This window comes from Sphaerodactylus townsendi, linkage group LG03, assembly GCF_021028975.2.
Source record: "Sphaerodactylus townsendi isolate TG3544 linkage group LG03, MPM_Stown_v2.3, whole genome shotgun sequence".
NCBI lineage: Eukaryota > Metazoa > Chordata > Lepidosauria > Squamata > Sphaerodactylidae > Sphaerodactylus > Sphaerodactylus townsendi.
The window spans coordinates 23,143,129-23,159,372 of NC_059427.1; the positions used below are offsets into that span (position 1 = coordinate 23,143,129).

Here is a 16,244-nt window from a genome sequence, read left to right on the forward strand (position 1 = left end):
TCAGGGCATGGAGGGGCGGGGGCGGGCGGCCCTGCGGCAGGGACGCAGGGTGCATGCGCGCCCTGGGCGCAGTTTCCCCTCGCTCCGCCCCTTATTCAGTGTGTTTGTTTTGTGGAATAGTAGGCCCCAGGCCACTATCTCAGTGTAGTTAGGGGCTGACGCTGAGGGCGGGTCGCTTAATGAGTTCATTGTGAGGATAAAATGAAGGCGAGGAGAACACTTAACAATCCCCATTGGGGAGAAAAGTGGGGTGCAATGGAAGTAAGTAAATTAATAAATGGCAATGGTACGACTTGGTCCTGCCGAGTCTTGTTTCATGACTTGGTCTCTCCGGAGGCTCTTGTGCAGCAGCATGTCTCTGTTCCCCCTTCCTCCTCCTCAGCGGAAACACTGTTTCTCACTGCAATGGACAAAATTGGCGTCTGAAAGTTGCCTTTCCTTCCCCCCCCCCCCCCCCCCCCGCCTCAGAGTTAGAAGAACGCTTCGAGGCCAATGAGAAAGAGATGCAAGCAAAAGCGACAAAGCTGCAGACTCTGGAGAAGAAAGTGACGGAACTGCTGAACTACATCCGGGAGAAAGCCACTGCCTACGCTACCTGCTAGGGCCCATGTTTCTGTCATCGACGCCTCAGGCCTGGCATCTGCCCGCTCCAGGCACCACCACCTCGTTGGGCGGTCCTCCATATGAGTTAGAGTCCGGTCCCTCTCTGATGCCTCGTCTGCTGTTGCAGGGCCTTCCTGTAAAATCCGTTCATTTCACCTTTCCGTGCACTGCGCCAGGTAGGCCCAAACAGAGCCAGGGACCTAGCAAAACAATTCTAGTGGCAGAATCTCATATTGAGGCAATTATGTTGTGTTGAGTCCATGTTATACCCTAGGCCTCAGGGTGGGGTGACTGTAAGGATCTATAAACCTACCACTATTTTCCAGAGAGATGGAACATATCCACCCCTCGCTCTGTCCAAGAAGCAATTCCCCTCAACTCTTCCAGCCTTCCTTGGGTTCTTTTTTTTTTTGCCCTTGCTGAGGAAACAAAGCGCTTCTCAGCCGCCCGGGCCCTTTGGCCTGTGATCTCAGGCTGTGAAAAGGGCGAGTGGGTGCTGCAAAAACAACATTTCAGCTGTGCCAGCTGTTTCTGGGGAGTTGGCTGCTGCCTTCCAGTTGCCATCTGTCTACTTTGGCCTTGGGGGGAGGTGGGGGTAATGAGTTTGAATAGAATCCCGAGTTGTTCTTAGGCTTACAACCCCATGACTGTCCCGATTGTTGGTAACTAGTAGATGAAGACACAAACGTCCTCCCTCAAAAAAAGAGTGAACAAAAGCCATTCCCACCTGCCTATCTCTGTTTCCTCCAGAGTAGCAAGGTGCCTTCTCCGGCGCTACACCCAAGGATTTGGAGCGTATTCCACTTCTTTTCCTCTGTCCCTACTTGCTGTGGTGTTTCATCAGCTCAGACAACCTTCAAAAATGTGGGTATGTCTGTGAACAGCTATTAATCACAACAGTTTGTTATTACCTGTTCTGGCCAGCAGGCAAAGGTCTTCCTTCTCACCTTCTGCTCCACCTGCATGGCATGTTTTCCTCACTTACTACGGCTGCCTTGATCACTTGTAAATAGAATAGAAGGGGCCGTGACTCGGTGGTGGTGCATCTGTTTGGCATGCAGAGTGTCCCAGGTGCCATCTTCCATTAAAAGGATCAGGTCAAAGGTTATGTGGAAGACCTCTGCCTGAATCCTGGGACAGCCACTGACAGTCTGAGGAGGTGGTGCTGATCTTGATAGATGGGTGGTCAGATTCGGTATGAGGCCGCCTCATGTGTCCACTCACTTGCCAGGAGGCAGGCCGCGGGGTGGCTGGTGTTTCAGAAGCACTCCGCCACAAGGCTGTTGCCCAGCTCTTTATTCCCAATCTGACAAATCCACATCTGTTTACAAGTGGCCATGTATTTTCCTGCAAACAAAATTGTACCTGTCAACCCGCTCCCTCAACACACTTCTAGTATGTCCTGAGTTGGATCCTGCCAGCATTTTTGCTTAATCTCACCTACTTCCCCTTCTTACGGACCCCCTGACCCATGTAGTTTTTATCCATGCAGGTTCCATGACCCCCAATAGAACCTTTTTTGGTGCTCAAAGGGGATCCCCCCCTTTCCTTTTCTTTTCACCAGTTGAAAAGCTGGTTTAATCATTCTTCCTACATTAGATGAGTGGCATAATGTGCCCCTTTCATCCCATTGGTCAAATGAACATTTGGGAAGTGCCATTACGGTAGGGGTGGATTCAGGTGCCCACAGCAATCTTCACTTCTCAATTGATGTCTCTCAGGGTGACCCCCCCCCCTCCTTTTTTTTTGCTAGAAATAAAAGTCTTTGACTCTTCTGATATGTTTTCTTGTCTCTTGCTGGAGAGGTGGTGGGGCAGGAATTGAGAAGCACTCACGACCCCTCAGAGCTTTGAAAAGTTACAGCAAGTCCTTACGATGGTACCCTTATGCTACTTGTTTGTGGTCATTGGAAGTCCTTGTGGCTGGGTTCAAACTATTTCTAGAGTTCCCAAATCTTCGCCTAAAGGAAGGTTGTGGCAGGAAAAAGTTACTCACGTGTGGATTCTCTTGCTGCTGATATGAGAATTAGCCACAAGTTTCCCTCTGGTGCCAGGATGTTAATCATGTCCAAATGCACATCCTGGGGTGGGGGGGAGTAACCTACCAACTGCCTTAGATATTGAGGGGAAAAATTTGTTGTTCTAGTGATAGTTGGGTTGTTCAGGTTCCATCCACAAGCAGACTGGGAGTAAACAAAGGGCCTTTCCCCACTTAGCTTCTGCCCCGCGCTACTGTAGGCAAGTAGCGCGGGGTCCCCCAGCACTCCCCACTACAGGGGCGGCAACAACGCAGCCGCCCTGATGCTGACGCTGTCGCGCCCCTCAGCACGCGTCATTCCTGGCGCTCTTCCAAACGGCGCCTTTTGATGACCCCGCACAGAGCGCGAGGTCGTGGGGAAGCCCGGGCGCATGCCAGAAATGATGCGTGCTGAGAGCAGCGCAGGGCATACGGGGGTCGTGGCAAGTGGGGAAACGCCCAAAGAAAAAGGGTGTGCTTTCTCAAGACCCCTGGCTGTTTTCTTACCCACAGTTTTGTGTTCTGTCCAAATCTCTTTGGAGCAGCATGGCTCTTTTGCAAATGGAAAAACTATCCCCCTTCCCTGCCTGCAAGTCCATGATGGGGGGGGGGGGCACTCAGACCTCATCTACCTTTTAAAGCTTTTTCGGTTGCTTTGATTTTTAAGGTGTTTCTTCCTCCTTTTTTTGCCATCAAGGCCAGAGATGTTCAGAGGTGGTTTGCCATTGCCTGCCTCTGCCTTGTGATCCTGGACTTCCTTGGTAGGCTGCCATTCAAATATGGACCAGGGCCAGCCCTGCTTCGCTTCTGAGGTCTGACAATATCAGGCTGGCCCGGTCAGCAGCAGCTTTTGAAGCTGTCACTTACACCAGACTAGCGGAACAGTTTCCCCCACAGTGTTTTTACACGGCATCTGTGTTTATGTGTAGGAGAACAAGGTGTGTGTGATGTAGCCTAGTGAGTAACTTAACAAAAGACAAATGTGGGCTTTGAGTCCCGTCTCTTCATCCTGAATCTGCCAGGGCACACTGGAAACAGAGTAAAATGTATTGGTTCTGTGATAGGATGGTGTTGTTTCGGAACACACCTTTCCAAGCAAAGCAGTCATTCAGGACAGAACATTTGGTCACTCTCGGACTGCACGGGCACGGTGCATTTGCTGGGAGAGCAGCCCTTTGAACTGGGTGGGGATCTTTGGCTTCCTCCTCCCCCAGTTGCGTAGCATCGTAACGACTGGTGTCTGAGCGGGTGTGATTCTTAGCCCTCCTTCAGCTGCCCGCTCTCCAGGATATCCTCCTTGCCATGGAATGACATGTTTGAGCTCCCTCGCTAGGAGCCTGCCCCAGCTAAAGCAGGGAAGCCTACGGGTGCATAGCAGCATTGGAGAATTTAAAGCACTGTATGCACAGGGCTGCGTGTGTGGAGGGGAGTGGAAGCGAGAGACGGTGCATTCCAGCCCCGTTCCAGAACCAGCCCTCTCTGCAGATGGGAAAAGATGGAGCATGCTCACTCTCCAGCAGGAATAGGAGCTTTTGCCCACTCGCTGCCGAGACAGGCAGGCAGGAAGCTGGCGGATCAAAATGTTTTTAAAAAAACCCTGCAAACTATCACCCACGTCTGTGATTTTGTTTCCTCGGAATAACATTTGAAACAGGTATTATTTTACAGCAGAGCAATTATGTAAAGCAGGGCCTTTAGTCACATATATTGGAAATTCTAATGAAAACCTGCCTTTTTAAAATGTCAAGTAATATTCACAATGTTTGGTAGGAACTCTGCAGTGCTCTAGCAGCAGCAGCAGCAACTGGAGCAGACATACACGTAGCATTTAATACCTTGTGGGTTCTGGAACAGAATCCAAAAGCAGAGGACCACGTTCTTTATTTTAACCAAGCAGGTGATCTTAGGAAAAATGACATTGATCTCTGCTCCCACCTAGCTGACTAATATTTTCTTCACATGAACAAAATGACCATGGATTTATCGAAGTAGAAAATCTATGAAGCCATTTCGTCTTTCACATGGGGGGGGGGGGTGCTCTACAAACAAGCTATATAAGTCCCATGCCATGTCCAACACCATTTTTAGTAGATGGTGTAGGGTTGCCAGCTCTGCTTCGGGAAAATACCTGGAGATTTGGGGGGTGGAGCCTAAGGAGGGTGGGGTTTGGGAGGGGAGGGACTTCAATGGGAAGTATAATGCCACAGAGTTAATTTCTCCAGGTAAACTGTTCTTCTCCCTCTGAGGCAGGAGGACATCATGCTAGTTCTCCTTTGCACTCTGCCCACTCTCCTCATAGAGATCAACAGTTCAGTCCAGCCTTTCTTCTTGGCCCACTAAGATGGCCTGAAAAATGGGGAGGGAGGTGAGAAACACCCTGCGCAAAATCCCTTAGATGATGCATAGCAATCCTCCCATACTGAGGGGGAGGATAGAGAGGAGGATGAATTTCTATCTGATGAGGAGGAGACATGTATTGAAGTGCCTGAGCAGGCTGCTAGATTTTTTCAAAGATCTGATGATTTCCAATACAGGGCCGGAGCAAGGGGAAACTGCGCCTGGGGCATGCGCGTGCCCTGTGCCCCTGCTACAGTGCCACCCGCCCCCGCCTTGCCCTAGAACACCCTGCCACACCCCCTTCACCGCCTGGCCACGCCTCCGCCACTGCTTCGCCCGGGGCGTGTTGCCCCCCCAGTGCCATTGGTGCTACGCCACTGCCTCCTGGCCAAATCTATTACTGCACTAGACCAGCAAGATTCCTCTAGTTCCATGAACACTATGAAGGGGAGATCCAAGAGGTTCTTTCTTCATACATATTTGGAACCTGGGGTTTTTGCAATGCTTGAGGTTTTTGAGAGGCAAATCATGAAGGAATGGGTCAAACCCACTTCCAATAAACATCTCCTGGCCTTCATCAAAAAGATGTATGCCCTGCCAGAATTGGAAAAAAGGATGTCACAAGTGCCCCTATCTCTGCAATCCAATCTAGCAGCCTCTCTCAGGATGGGGAGGGAAGCCTCATAGATAAAAGATCAATTTTCCCCCTAAAAAGCGCCCATGAAGTGGCTGCAATAGCTATGAAGGCATTAGCCACATGATGGCACCCATAGTAACCAGAGCTTCTAGAGCAGTGGTTCTCAACCTGTGGATCGCGACGCCTTTTAAAATCAAACGACCCTTCTATTAGGGTCACTTAAGATCATCCGTGTTCGCATCTTTTGGCATTTTATAGCCCACCTATGGTTGGGGGTCAGGCCTACATGGAGAACCTGCATTAAAGGGTCACTGCATTAGGGAAGGTTGGAGAACCACTGTTTTCTTGTGAGCGTGGACTTGGTTTCATTCTCAACTCATACCCCCACTCCCATGTGAATGATGGAAGGCACCAATAGGATTCTTAAGGCATCATTTTACATGGCAGATTTCCATACAAAAGCATCAATTTCACTTGTTTCATTTGGTAAATAAAATCATATTAAAATCATATGCGTTAGAGAGGTATACATTAATTTGTTCTCTTCTATATCCTGCCTGACCTCAGTTTTCATAATTATTTTCCTTATAGATAGGGGCATCTCCAAGACAAGCAACATTTTCCATTTATATTCTGCCTCTTCTTTCAAAGAGTTAGGCTCCCTTTTCCTCAGGAGCATGCCCATCAGGTCCCAGAAGATTGGGGTTTCAATCTTCCTCTCCACTAATGGTTCTCTGTGCTCAATATAAAAGATCTTCTGGAGCACACTTTTGAAGACTCTTCACAAATTCCTCTTCAAGATCCATTCCAACCACTCCAAATCTTCAACCATAGCCATTGTCAAAGCAAGCTCCTGTTTGAAATTCTGTAATTGTCTTTTTAAGTCTTCTTGCACATTTGATTGTTTAATCTCTTCTTTTGATTGTTTAATCTCTTCTTCATTTGATTGTTTAATCTCTTCTTCTGTTCACCCTTTATACATATGATTGTACTCCTGTCTATCATAGTAACTCATTGTACTCCTGTCTATCATAGTAACACCATTATCAAATTTGCTGATGACACAACGGTGGTGGGGCTCATCTCTGGAGGGGATGAGTCTGCCTATCGGAATGAAGTGGACCGACTGCTCTCATGGTGCAGGGAAAAGAACCTGAGCCTGCACACCACCGGCACAAAGGTTCTCACAGTGGTCTATAGAAGGAATATTAGCCCAGGAAATTCTGTCTTGACTATAAATGCCAGACCAAGCGGAGCTGGGTGGCTAGTTTTTTAAATCTCAAGGCAGCAGGATTAAAGAGGACTGACCTGGGGAGCGCAGACCATCATGGTTAACAAGCCCAGCAAAGACTGTACTTTCTGGAGACTTTTAATAAAGCAACAATTAGATGGAAAACTTCTGGTGTCTCCTTGCCTGTGGGTGCCATAGAGAGCGCCCCAACCTACTGCATCTGTAAAGGTTCTCCAGTTGTACAGTGGCGATTAGGAAGGGCGCCTCCAAAGGGTGACTCAGGTCACCTGCACGTTAGATTATCGGCTGCCCCTCTCCCCTCCTTTGGAAGAAATCTTAGTAATGCCCGAAAGCTCCAAATAAAGCTCCAGCTGATTCTACAATCCCTGCTCCCCATCCAAATACTCTCTTTTTAAACTGCTACCATCTGGCAGACGATACAGGGCCCTCAGAACTAGGACAAAGAGGCTTAGAGACAGCTTCTACTCTAGAGCTGTGGCTATGCTAAACTCCGCTGCTTCATATTGATGTATTTGGGGCTATGTAGGGATGGGTGGAGGATGATGATGTATGAGTCTGAAATTGCATGAGTCTGAAATTGTATGAGTCTGAAATTGTGTGCATCGAGGAATGCTGCTGTAAATTTCGTTGTGCGTGCACAATGACAATAAAATGCTTATGCTTATGCTTATGCTTCTTTTAAACCTTTAAGATCTTCTTTCATAGGAGTATCTGATTGACTTATCTGCTGCGCTTATGGGCATCTTTAAAAATAGAAGTATCAGAATTGGAATTCTTTCTCAAATCCATGAGATGGCAGCAACGTATCAGAACATTTCTCAATAATTCACATATAACATTCCAGGAAGTGGTTCTTTATTTGAGAAAGTAAGGTATGAGGTAAGACTGTATCTGTTCCCATCATCCGAAAACAGATGCAATTGCTGCAATTGCTGCTATTAAGCTATCCCCAGCTGAAAATCTTTAAACAAATTTCAGCCCTAGTTTAATCCAGCATGCCTGCAATGATCTTTTTATTTTTACAGAAGGGTATCTCAAATGCTTGCAAATCACTCCAAGGACATCTCATCACTGCCAATTGCTGCCTAAAGAGGTTATGCATATCTTCGTCTTTATTGTCCCAATTAGGTACTTGTCAATCTGAAATGTATTTAAGTCCTCAGATTTTGTATTTTCCAAATCAAAAGATGCTGTAATCCACTCAAAGGCATAGAACCACATAACTGTTCACTCCAAGCAGAATGAAAGTAACTCCAAACCAAGAGACAAAACAAATCCAGAACAGAAGATTTCAGCAAAATCTTTGAAGTGTCTGAAGTGCCTCTCTCTGAATCTCTGAAGTGTCAACAGATCACACCAAGAACTCTCCAATCACTGTACCGCACAGCAAAACAGTTGATCGCCTCTTATCAAGAGGGTAATAAATCAATTAGCTTGTTGCTGGCCATCCCTTGAATGCTTTTAAGTCTGGGAGTCTTAAAATCCAATTAATGCCAGTCAAACAACAAACAAAAAAGGCTTCTATTTTCTTTCCTAGTAAAATTGTCTTTTTAAAAAAGTCCTTCAGTACTAAAAAAAAACCCCAAACCTTAGTGCAGATCTAAAAGGAAAGTTTAAACAGGAGAAAATGAAAGTGGGAAACTCAAAAGTGGGGGTGAAGCAGGCAAAATGGCAGTTTGTCTTGGAGGAATCAGTGGGGTACCTCCACTCATGTAAACAAAGAAATGCAGGGAGACCTCACTCAGAGCAAACAGCCTTGGGGTAAGTACTGCATGCATAAAGGACCACAGTGAGACAATAGAAAACCTGGAAGGTGGACAATTATACAGTAGTGTTATGCAGATGTTCCTGGGGAAACAGTTTGGGGATGCAAGGCAGAGCTAAGCATCCAGGTGGAAGCAGCCTTTGTGATGTTATATGCAACAGGGATAAAAGTTGTTGAAGAGTTGTAGCATCACATATGTGGTGTTTGGTGGATGGATCCAGATAGCCTCCTAAAATAAAGCACAATTATGTACTACAAGGGGTGACTCTTAAAACCAGATCTCTCAAATTTATTTCGGAGCTCTAAGTGCTTGCAATTTTAAGATGCTGTTAACTGCCTTCTCTTCTGTGGTGCCATTCCATCCTGTAATTGTCAATGAGAATCCACTAAGGTGCCCCTAAAGTGAGCTTGTAACAGATGGGTTTGTTGTTTTGCATGAGCAATGTTGGATAACTAGTGGATACTACCTGCAGACCGACGGACACCAACATTGGCATATCTGCCTCGACCTCCCTGTGCTCTCCAAAGCAGAACTGTCTCCATAGCAACTGAATTCCAGGATATTCCAAATCAGCCAGCCCATTTCCATGGGCCCGACAATTTCAATTCCATTGTCAGATGAGAGCTGTCACAAGAATGCTCTAATTTTTAGATGAGTGTACAGAAATCACACTACTTTCTTGTACAGGGATACTTCCTGAATCATCACACTCACACACACACACACACTTTTTATTCTCACAAGTGTTATGTAAATTCCCCACCTCCCGCCCTCTCTTTGCATCATAAAGGGCTGGGAAGAATTCCACAGATTTCTCTGCTTCAGTTGTGAGTGTAAAAGAACAGAAGGTGGCATTGGGCTGCCACTGCTCCATGTCCTTTTCTTCTTTTGCTGGTCACCTCTGGCATATTGGTCATCACTCCTGTCGATGGGTCAGGGCTCCTGGGAAGTTTCAGAGCCCTCAACAGCTGGCTCAGTTTCCCTATAGAGTCACCTTGGTTGATGCTTTTTGGAAAAACCTGCTGCTAAGACCCATGTGCCTCCTGTCTTTCCTTGCTCATATTTTAACAGTAATAGCAGAACGGCAGAGCAAGATCACTCAGCAATGCAAGGAATTCCTTTTTAGCACAGGCAGACTGAGATTCTGGCTCCTCTTCCTACCACCTATGTTTTGTGCTTCCAGTGTGGGAGCCGTGTCCCTGATGTTCCCTGCAGGTTAAAGGTGGATCCAGGTCTGGAAAACTCAAAGACAGATGGTCTATTATAAAATAGATCTGACTGTGACATGATTATGACATTGACATCACTGACCAGTGAACACATGAAAATCTGCCTTTTCTCAAATCAATCAATCAATCAATCAATCAATCAATCAATCAATCAATCAATCAATCAATCTTGGCATTCATATGGTTTCTCCCCAGTGTGAATTCTTCATGGAATTAAGATTTTTCTCTCCAACTGGAAGCCTTTCCCACACCCCCCAGGCATTTGGTATAGGTTTCTGCCCTGTGGCGACCTCTTCGATGGAAGCAAGTTTTCCACTCACTGAAGCTTTTTCCACATTCCCGGCATTGCGGTTGTTTCTCCTGTGTGAATTCTCTGATGTGAAGTAAGACTCGTGCTCTGACTGAAGCTTTTTCCACACACCAGGCATTTATATGGTTTCTCCCCTGTGTGAATTCTCTGATGTTTAGTAAGACTTGTGCTCTGACTGAAGACTTTTCCACACTCCAGGCATTTATACGGTTTCTCCCCTGTGTGAATTTTCTGATGGGAAGTAAGATTTGATTTCTGACTGAAGTCTTTTCCACACTCCAGGCATTTATATGGTTTCTCCCCTGTATGAATTCTTTGATGAGAAATAAGTTTTCCACTCTCACGGAAGCTTTTTCCACACTCCAGGCAATTATAAGGTTTCTGCCCTGCATGAACACTTTGATGGGAAGTAAGATATACTCTCTGACTGAAGGCTTTTCCACACTCCTGGCATTTGTATGGTTTCTCCCCTGTGTGAACGCTGTGATGTGCAGTAAGGCTTGTGCTGTGACTGAAAGCTTTTCCACACTCCAGACATTCATATGGTTTCTGCCCTGTGTGAATTCGTTCATGGGAAGTAAGTCTTGTGCTGTGACTGAAGGTTTTTCCACACTCCAGGCATTTATACGGTTTCTGATCTTTAAGATTTTGAGGGGAAACAAGGCTTCCACAGTTGTTGAAGCTGTTTCCACCATCCAAGCATTTATAGTTGGTCTCCCGTGTGTGAATTCTTTTATCTGATTTTTCAAAATGCCCTTCCCCAATTGCAGCGTCCTCACTTCTCTCGTATTTTTCATTAATTTTATTAACTGCTGCCGCTTTATGCAAATCGCCCTCCTGGAAAGGACCAGAATTACACCTCTCTTTAATTGGCTCTTTTCCGTCTTTATTTTTCAGAGCACGTAAATATTCAGTGCTGTCTTTTCCATCTGAATATGTATCTCCTTTTTCATTCACACAGTGCTCTTTCATTTCATATGCTGGATCACACACTTCCCCTGTGGAAAGAATAAAAAATTGCGGCATGAAATCTATGAAAAAGAACATACTTTGAGTGTTATAAACTGGAGTAAATTAACTGCTGCACAGAACGCAAGAATTCAAAGGCCAGGTATCTGAAAACCATTTCCACAATCCTGGAGGGCAATCTGGTCCTACGAAATACCACACAGAATGGCCAATAGGATTTCATCAGGAAAGTTACTGGCAGAGAGATCCTTCACTGACCTAAACTGTACATTAAAACACCAGACTCAAAATTATAGTCAGACGCCTGAGACTTTGTTGTTAGGCAGTGATGAAGGTCTCTGATTGGTTCATTGCTTCCACTTCCCAGGTCAGTGAGGGATGACTGAACTGGGACTCTGGCTATGGAAATTTCCTCTGTGGTGTTTGATTCACAAATGTCCCCCTGGCTGGAACATGAATAACCTGCCCTCCTATCCTCAAAAAAGCACCCCAGAAGCTGTTTAAGTCACATCCTCTCCCCAATCTTTCAGTATAATGAAGGAACAAGGGGTCCCCCAAAGACTCTAGCTCCAATCTCTCTCTCTCCCCCACTTTCTTTTTTATATCCATTAAACCTGGGAAGAAAGCAGGAATGGAAAATAATTACAAAAATGGATTGGGAAAATAGAGAGTCTCGGTTACATTCAGATCAATCTTGGAAATAACATCATCATCTTTTCCCTATAATCTCAGAAAGGTCCAGACTGCAGCCTCTCTCAACGTCCATGTATTCCCCCAGAGTCTTTGCTATATCCTATTAATTTCAGTGTGGCCAGGTTCCCCCTTTTACTTGACAGGTGATTCTTCTGTGCCCCTCCCCCACCAGTCAGGACTTCTGCTATGCAACCCACCCACTGCTCACACCACTTCTGTACGCTCCTGTGTTTAGTAAACCCTCTTCATGCCTCTATGATACTGACAACTGGAGATGAATCCTGGCTAAGGCTTGAATGTTACTGAGAAAGCAAGGATGGCCTCCGTAAGATGTGGAGTTTTATAGGGCTGTACTGTTATGTTGGGAAATCTCTATGTACCAGGCTGCTCAGAATCACGGACGACTCTGTTGTGAACCGAGGGGAGAAGAAGGTGAAATGCACTAATGTGAGCGCTCTCTGGAATTGCTCTGGTTCTTCTCTGTGGGGGAATGCATGCTTTCCATGCACTAGGATCCCAGGATCAGTGCCTGTGTCTCCATTTAAGGGGTTTCAGGTGCCAGGAGAACAGCCCTGCCACAGAGCCACGGCCACTCAGGGTGGACAGGGAATAGGTGATCTGACTCGGTACAAGGAAGCAGGGTGTTTTCATAGGTTCCAGATCTACAGCCACCATTTCCACATTCTCATCTCATTCAATCTCTAAGGAAGAGAAGGTCAAACAGTGACGATAATCCTCAACAAAATCTATCTGCTCTTGAAAGGAAGCACAGGCAAAATACAGTCCCGAAGGACACATAGCAGCTACCTGGCAGTTCCTCCTCTTCATCAAAGATCCCAAGAAACACCTCTTCTTTCTCTTCAAGCTGGGATATGAGCTCGGCTAGCAATCAGAGGACCTTGTAAGCAGGGGGGAAAAACAACCACCACCAAAATTATAACTCTCCTGAGTGCAAATAAATTCCTCGGTCCCAAGTGAGGTTGACAGCCCCCCAGAAATACACAATATTTCTCCCCCTCCCTTTCATGCCACCCCTCCCCCTCCCTCCCCTCCTATGGTTTGCTTAGTTTTTGTATTTCAAAGCAGCTGCATGGGTCCACTGTGCTTATGGAAGCAGTACTGAAGGAAGAGACATTTAACCCTTTCCCTTGTGTCAGGTAAGATACAACTGGAGAGAAGCCCCTTGATTAAGCATTCCCCTGGAATCTTTTCTGATGTCCTCTGAGGTGGTCCAAAACAGGACTGCCAGGTAGGGGCTCCTTCTCCACAAGGTAACCCCCAAAAGGCATCCCAAATCACAGGAAGGATCATGGAGAATAGCAGAGATCAGCCATTGGGATCAGCCCAGGAGAAAAGGATCCTCACCAAGAGAAGACACATTCCAAAAGTTCTCCAGCTACTTTATTCCTTTGTAATAGCTCTCTTGGGGGCTCTGTGCAGGGCCTGCTCCTCCTTGGTGAAATGCACGGCCACCTCTTCAAAGGACACCCCACCCCTGTGAAGGGAACATTTCTTACATCAGTGGAAAGCTGGCCCAGGGAAAGTCAAAACAGAGACACAGTCAGTCTGCGTCTGGAATGGACATCTCAAATCTCCCCCCTGAGAAAAAGGAACAGTGGACTACTACTAATTCATGAGGACAAATTGTATGGTTGTGGTGATTTTCTCTTTGGTCCAGAAGGGTTTAACTGTGGTCCCAGCCAGCAAACAGCCACCTTCCCTTCCTTCCCTTCCTTCCTTTCCCTCTTCCTCCTTCCTTCCTTCCTTCCTTCCTTCCTCCTCTCTTCCTTCCTTCCTTCCTTCCTTCCTTCCTTCCTTCCTTCCTTCCTCCTCTCCTTCCTTCCTTCCTCCTTCCTCCTTCCTTCCTTCCTCCTTCCTCCTTCCTCCTTCCTTCCTTCCTTCTTCCTTCCTTCCTTCCTTCCTTCTTCCTTCTTCCTTCCTTCCTTCCTTCCTTCCTTCCTTCCTTCCTTCCTTCCTTCCTTCCTTCCTTCCTTCCTTCCTTCCTTCGAGCTAGTCCATTTTCTACTTTAGGTGGGTCAAACTTATACCTGGTCCTTTTCATTATGAGCGAAACGTTTTCTTCAGCAATTCTATTCTAACCCGATTCCGACATGTATGTTTGGAGATTGTTCCGATTTTGTTAATTTTGCGGTTAAATTCCAAAGATACTTCCGGAGTTCCATAATTCAACAAATAGTTAGATTGAAACCAGGTAAAATTAAAAGTAAACATGGTAGAGGGAGACCTGCCCAATCTTCTGAAGGTTTGAGGTGGACTCTCTCCTCTCCCCCTCCTGCCCTGCTTTCTGATAAGGTCAAGAAATCTCTGCCTTTTTAAGCAACTGATAAGCATCTTTTCTCAGGTCTTGAGCCCATGAAGACTTTTCCATAGAAGCTACCAGAAAGGGCTACTAGGGATGGGTAGTGTGGTGGCCAAGTTTATGGATTATGCAACAGTGGTGGTGAGAAACCCAGTGATTATGTAAGAGCTCCAAGCGGACCTTGATAAATTAGGTGAGTGGGCTCAGAAATGGCAAATGCAGTTCAACGTAGCAAAATGTAAAGTGATGCACATAGGGGCAAAAAATCCAAACTTCACATACACGCTACAGGGGTCAGTGCTATCAGTCACAGACCAGGAAAGGGATTTGGGCATCTTAGTTGATAGTTCCATTGGAATGTCAACTCAATGCATGGCAGCTGTGAAAAAGGCAAACTCTATGCTGGGGATCATTATTAGAAAGGAGCGACCAAGCAAACTGCAAGATTGTCATGCCCTTATATAGCAGTGGTGCGAATTTGACTTGGAGTACTATGTTCAGTTCTACCACATCTCAAAAAAAGGGTATCGGAGAGGATAGAAAGTGTTTAAAATGTTGACAGGGAGAAATTTTTCTCTCTTTCTCACAATACTAGAACCAGGGGGCATTCATTGAAAATGCTGGGGGGTGGAGAATTAGGACTAATAAAAGGAAACATTTCTTCATGCAAAGTGTGATTGGTGTTTGGAATATGCTGCCGCAGGAGGTGGTGATGGCCACTAACCTGGATAGCTATAGAAGGGGCTTGGACAGATTTATGGAGAAGTCGATCTATGGCTACTAATCTTGATCCTTCTTGACCTGAGATTGCAAATGCCTTAGCAGACCAGGTGCTCAGGAGCAGCAGCAGCAGAAGGCCATTGTTTTCACATCCTGCATGTGAGCTCCCAAAGGAATCTGGTGGGCCACTGCTAGTAGCAGAGTGCTGGACTAGATGGACTCTGGTCTGATCCAGCAGGCTCTTTCTTATGTTTTTATGCTGTCACATTCGGATTTGCCTCTTTCTTTGGAGAGGAGACGTCTGAGGAGGGATATGATTGAAGTGTATGCAATTACGCTTGGGGTAGAAAATGTCATAAGTACATAAAGAATCCGGCAGAGGAAATGCACCACGGCCTTCGATGTCTCTACACCAATGTACAGAGTATGGGAAATAAACAAGATGAACTCAAACTCTGAACACAGCAATACAAATATGATATTATCGGCATCACTGAAACCTGGTGGGACGAGTCTCATGATTGGAACATAAGAATTGAAGGGTATAACCTATTTTACAGGTCAGGATCACAGGGAAAGGAGGAGGAGCAGTATTGCACGTGAAAAGATTATTACAGCCACAGCAGTGTCCACGCACTCTAAATCCTGCAAGCCAGGTTGAGAGCATTTGGGTAAAAATTAAGAGGGAAAGAGAAACAACACTGATCTCATTGTGGGGGTCTATTGCAGACCCCCATGCCAGTCTGAAGAGATGGATGAGGCATTCTTGGAACAGATGACACAAACTTGCACAAAGAAGAGAAATAGTAGTCATGGGAGAGTTCACTATCCGGATATTGCTAAGTCAAACCTTCATGACAATCAGGTCCAACAAATTTCTCACTTGCCTTGCAGACAATTTCATGGTCCAGAGGATGGAAGAAGCAACAAGGGGAATAGCTGATTTAGATCTGCTCCTAACCAATAATGATGACCTGGTTAGTGGAGTGCAAGGGTAGGATCCTTAGGTGGGAGGACTGTTCTCCTGGAGTTTGTTATACAGTGAAAGGGGATGCTGGGTGGTCAGACACACATTCTAGATTTTAAGAAAACAGATTTCAGTAAGCTTAGGAACCTACTGGGTGCGATCCCATGGTCAAAAAATACTAAAAGGGAAAGGAGTGCATGATGGTTGGGAGTTTCTTAAAAGTGAGATCTTGAGGGCACATTTTGAAACAGTGCTAATGAGGAGTAAAAAATGAGAGGTGTCTCAGGAAACCAGGATGGCTGACTAAAGAACTTTCAACTGCGCTAAGATTTAAAAAGGACATGTACAAGAAACAGAAAAGGGGGAAATCACCAAAGAAGAATTCAAACAAATGCCCTGTTTCTCCGAAAATAAGACATCCCCTG

At 46.0% G+C, this 16,244-nt stretch overlaps 2 protein-coding genes across 4 annotated transcripts in view; one reads left to right on the forward strand and one right to left on the reverse strand.

Moving 5' to 3' along the window:
- Positions 1–2,377, forward strand: part of LOC125429270 (laminin subunit beta-1-like) — an 83,446-nt gene extending 81,069 nt beyond the window's left edge. For all 3 annotated transcript variants that reach the window (XM_048490225.1, XM_048490227.1, XM_048490228.1), the window contains one exon: positions 469–2,377. In XM_048490225.1, coding sequence (XP_048346182.1) covers positions 469–602 — 134 coding nt within the window. In that variant the 3' untranslated portion in view covers positions 603–2,377. The remainder of the gene's footprint in view (positions 1–468) is intronic.
- Positions 2,378–8,434: 6,057 nt separating this feature from the next.
- LOC125427755 (zinc finger protein 239-like) lies at positions 8,435–13,208 on the reverse strand. Its single transcript, XM_048487311.1, has 6 exons — positions 13,178–13,208; positions 12,620–12,710; positions 10,202–11,148; positions 10,017–10,033; positions 8,548–8,651; positions 8,435–8,445 (listed from the first exon to the last, which is right to left on the reverse strand). Exons 3-6 carry the CDS (start codon positions 11,120–11,122, stop codon positions 8,435–8,437), a joined length of 1,053 nt encoding a protein of 350 aa, XP_048343268.1. The 5' UTR covers positions 11,123–11,148; positions 12,620–12,710; positions 13,178–13,208.
- Between the last annotated feature and the right edge of the window lie 3,036 nt (positions 13,209–16,244).

Coding starts and splice junctions, on each gene's coding strand:
- LOC125427755 (XM_048487311.1), bottom strand. CDS start 11,122: ATGAAAGAGCACTGTGTGAATGAAAAAGGAGATACATATTCAGATGGA.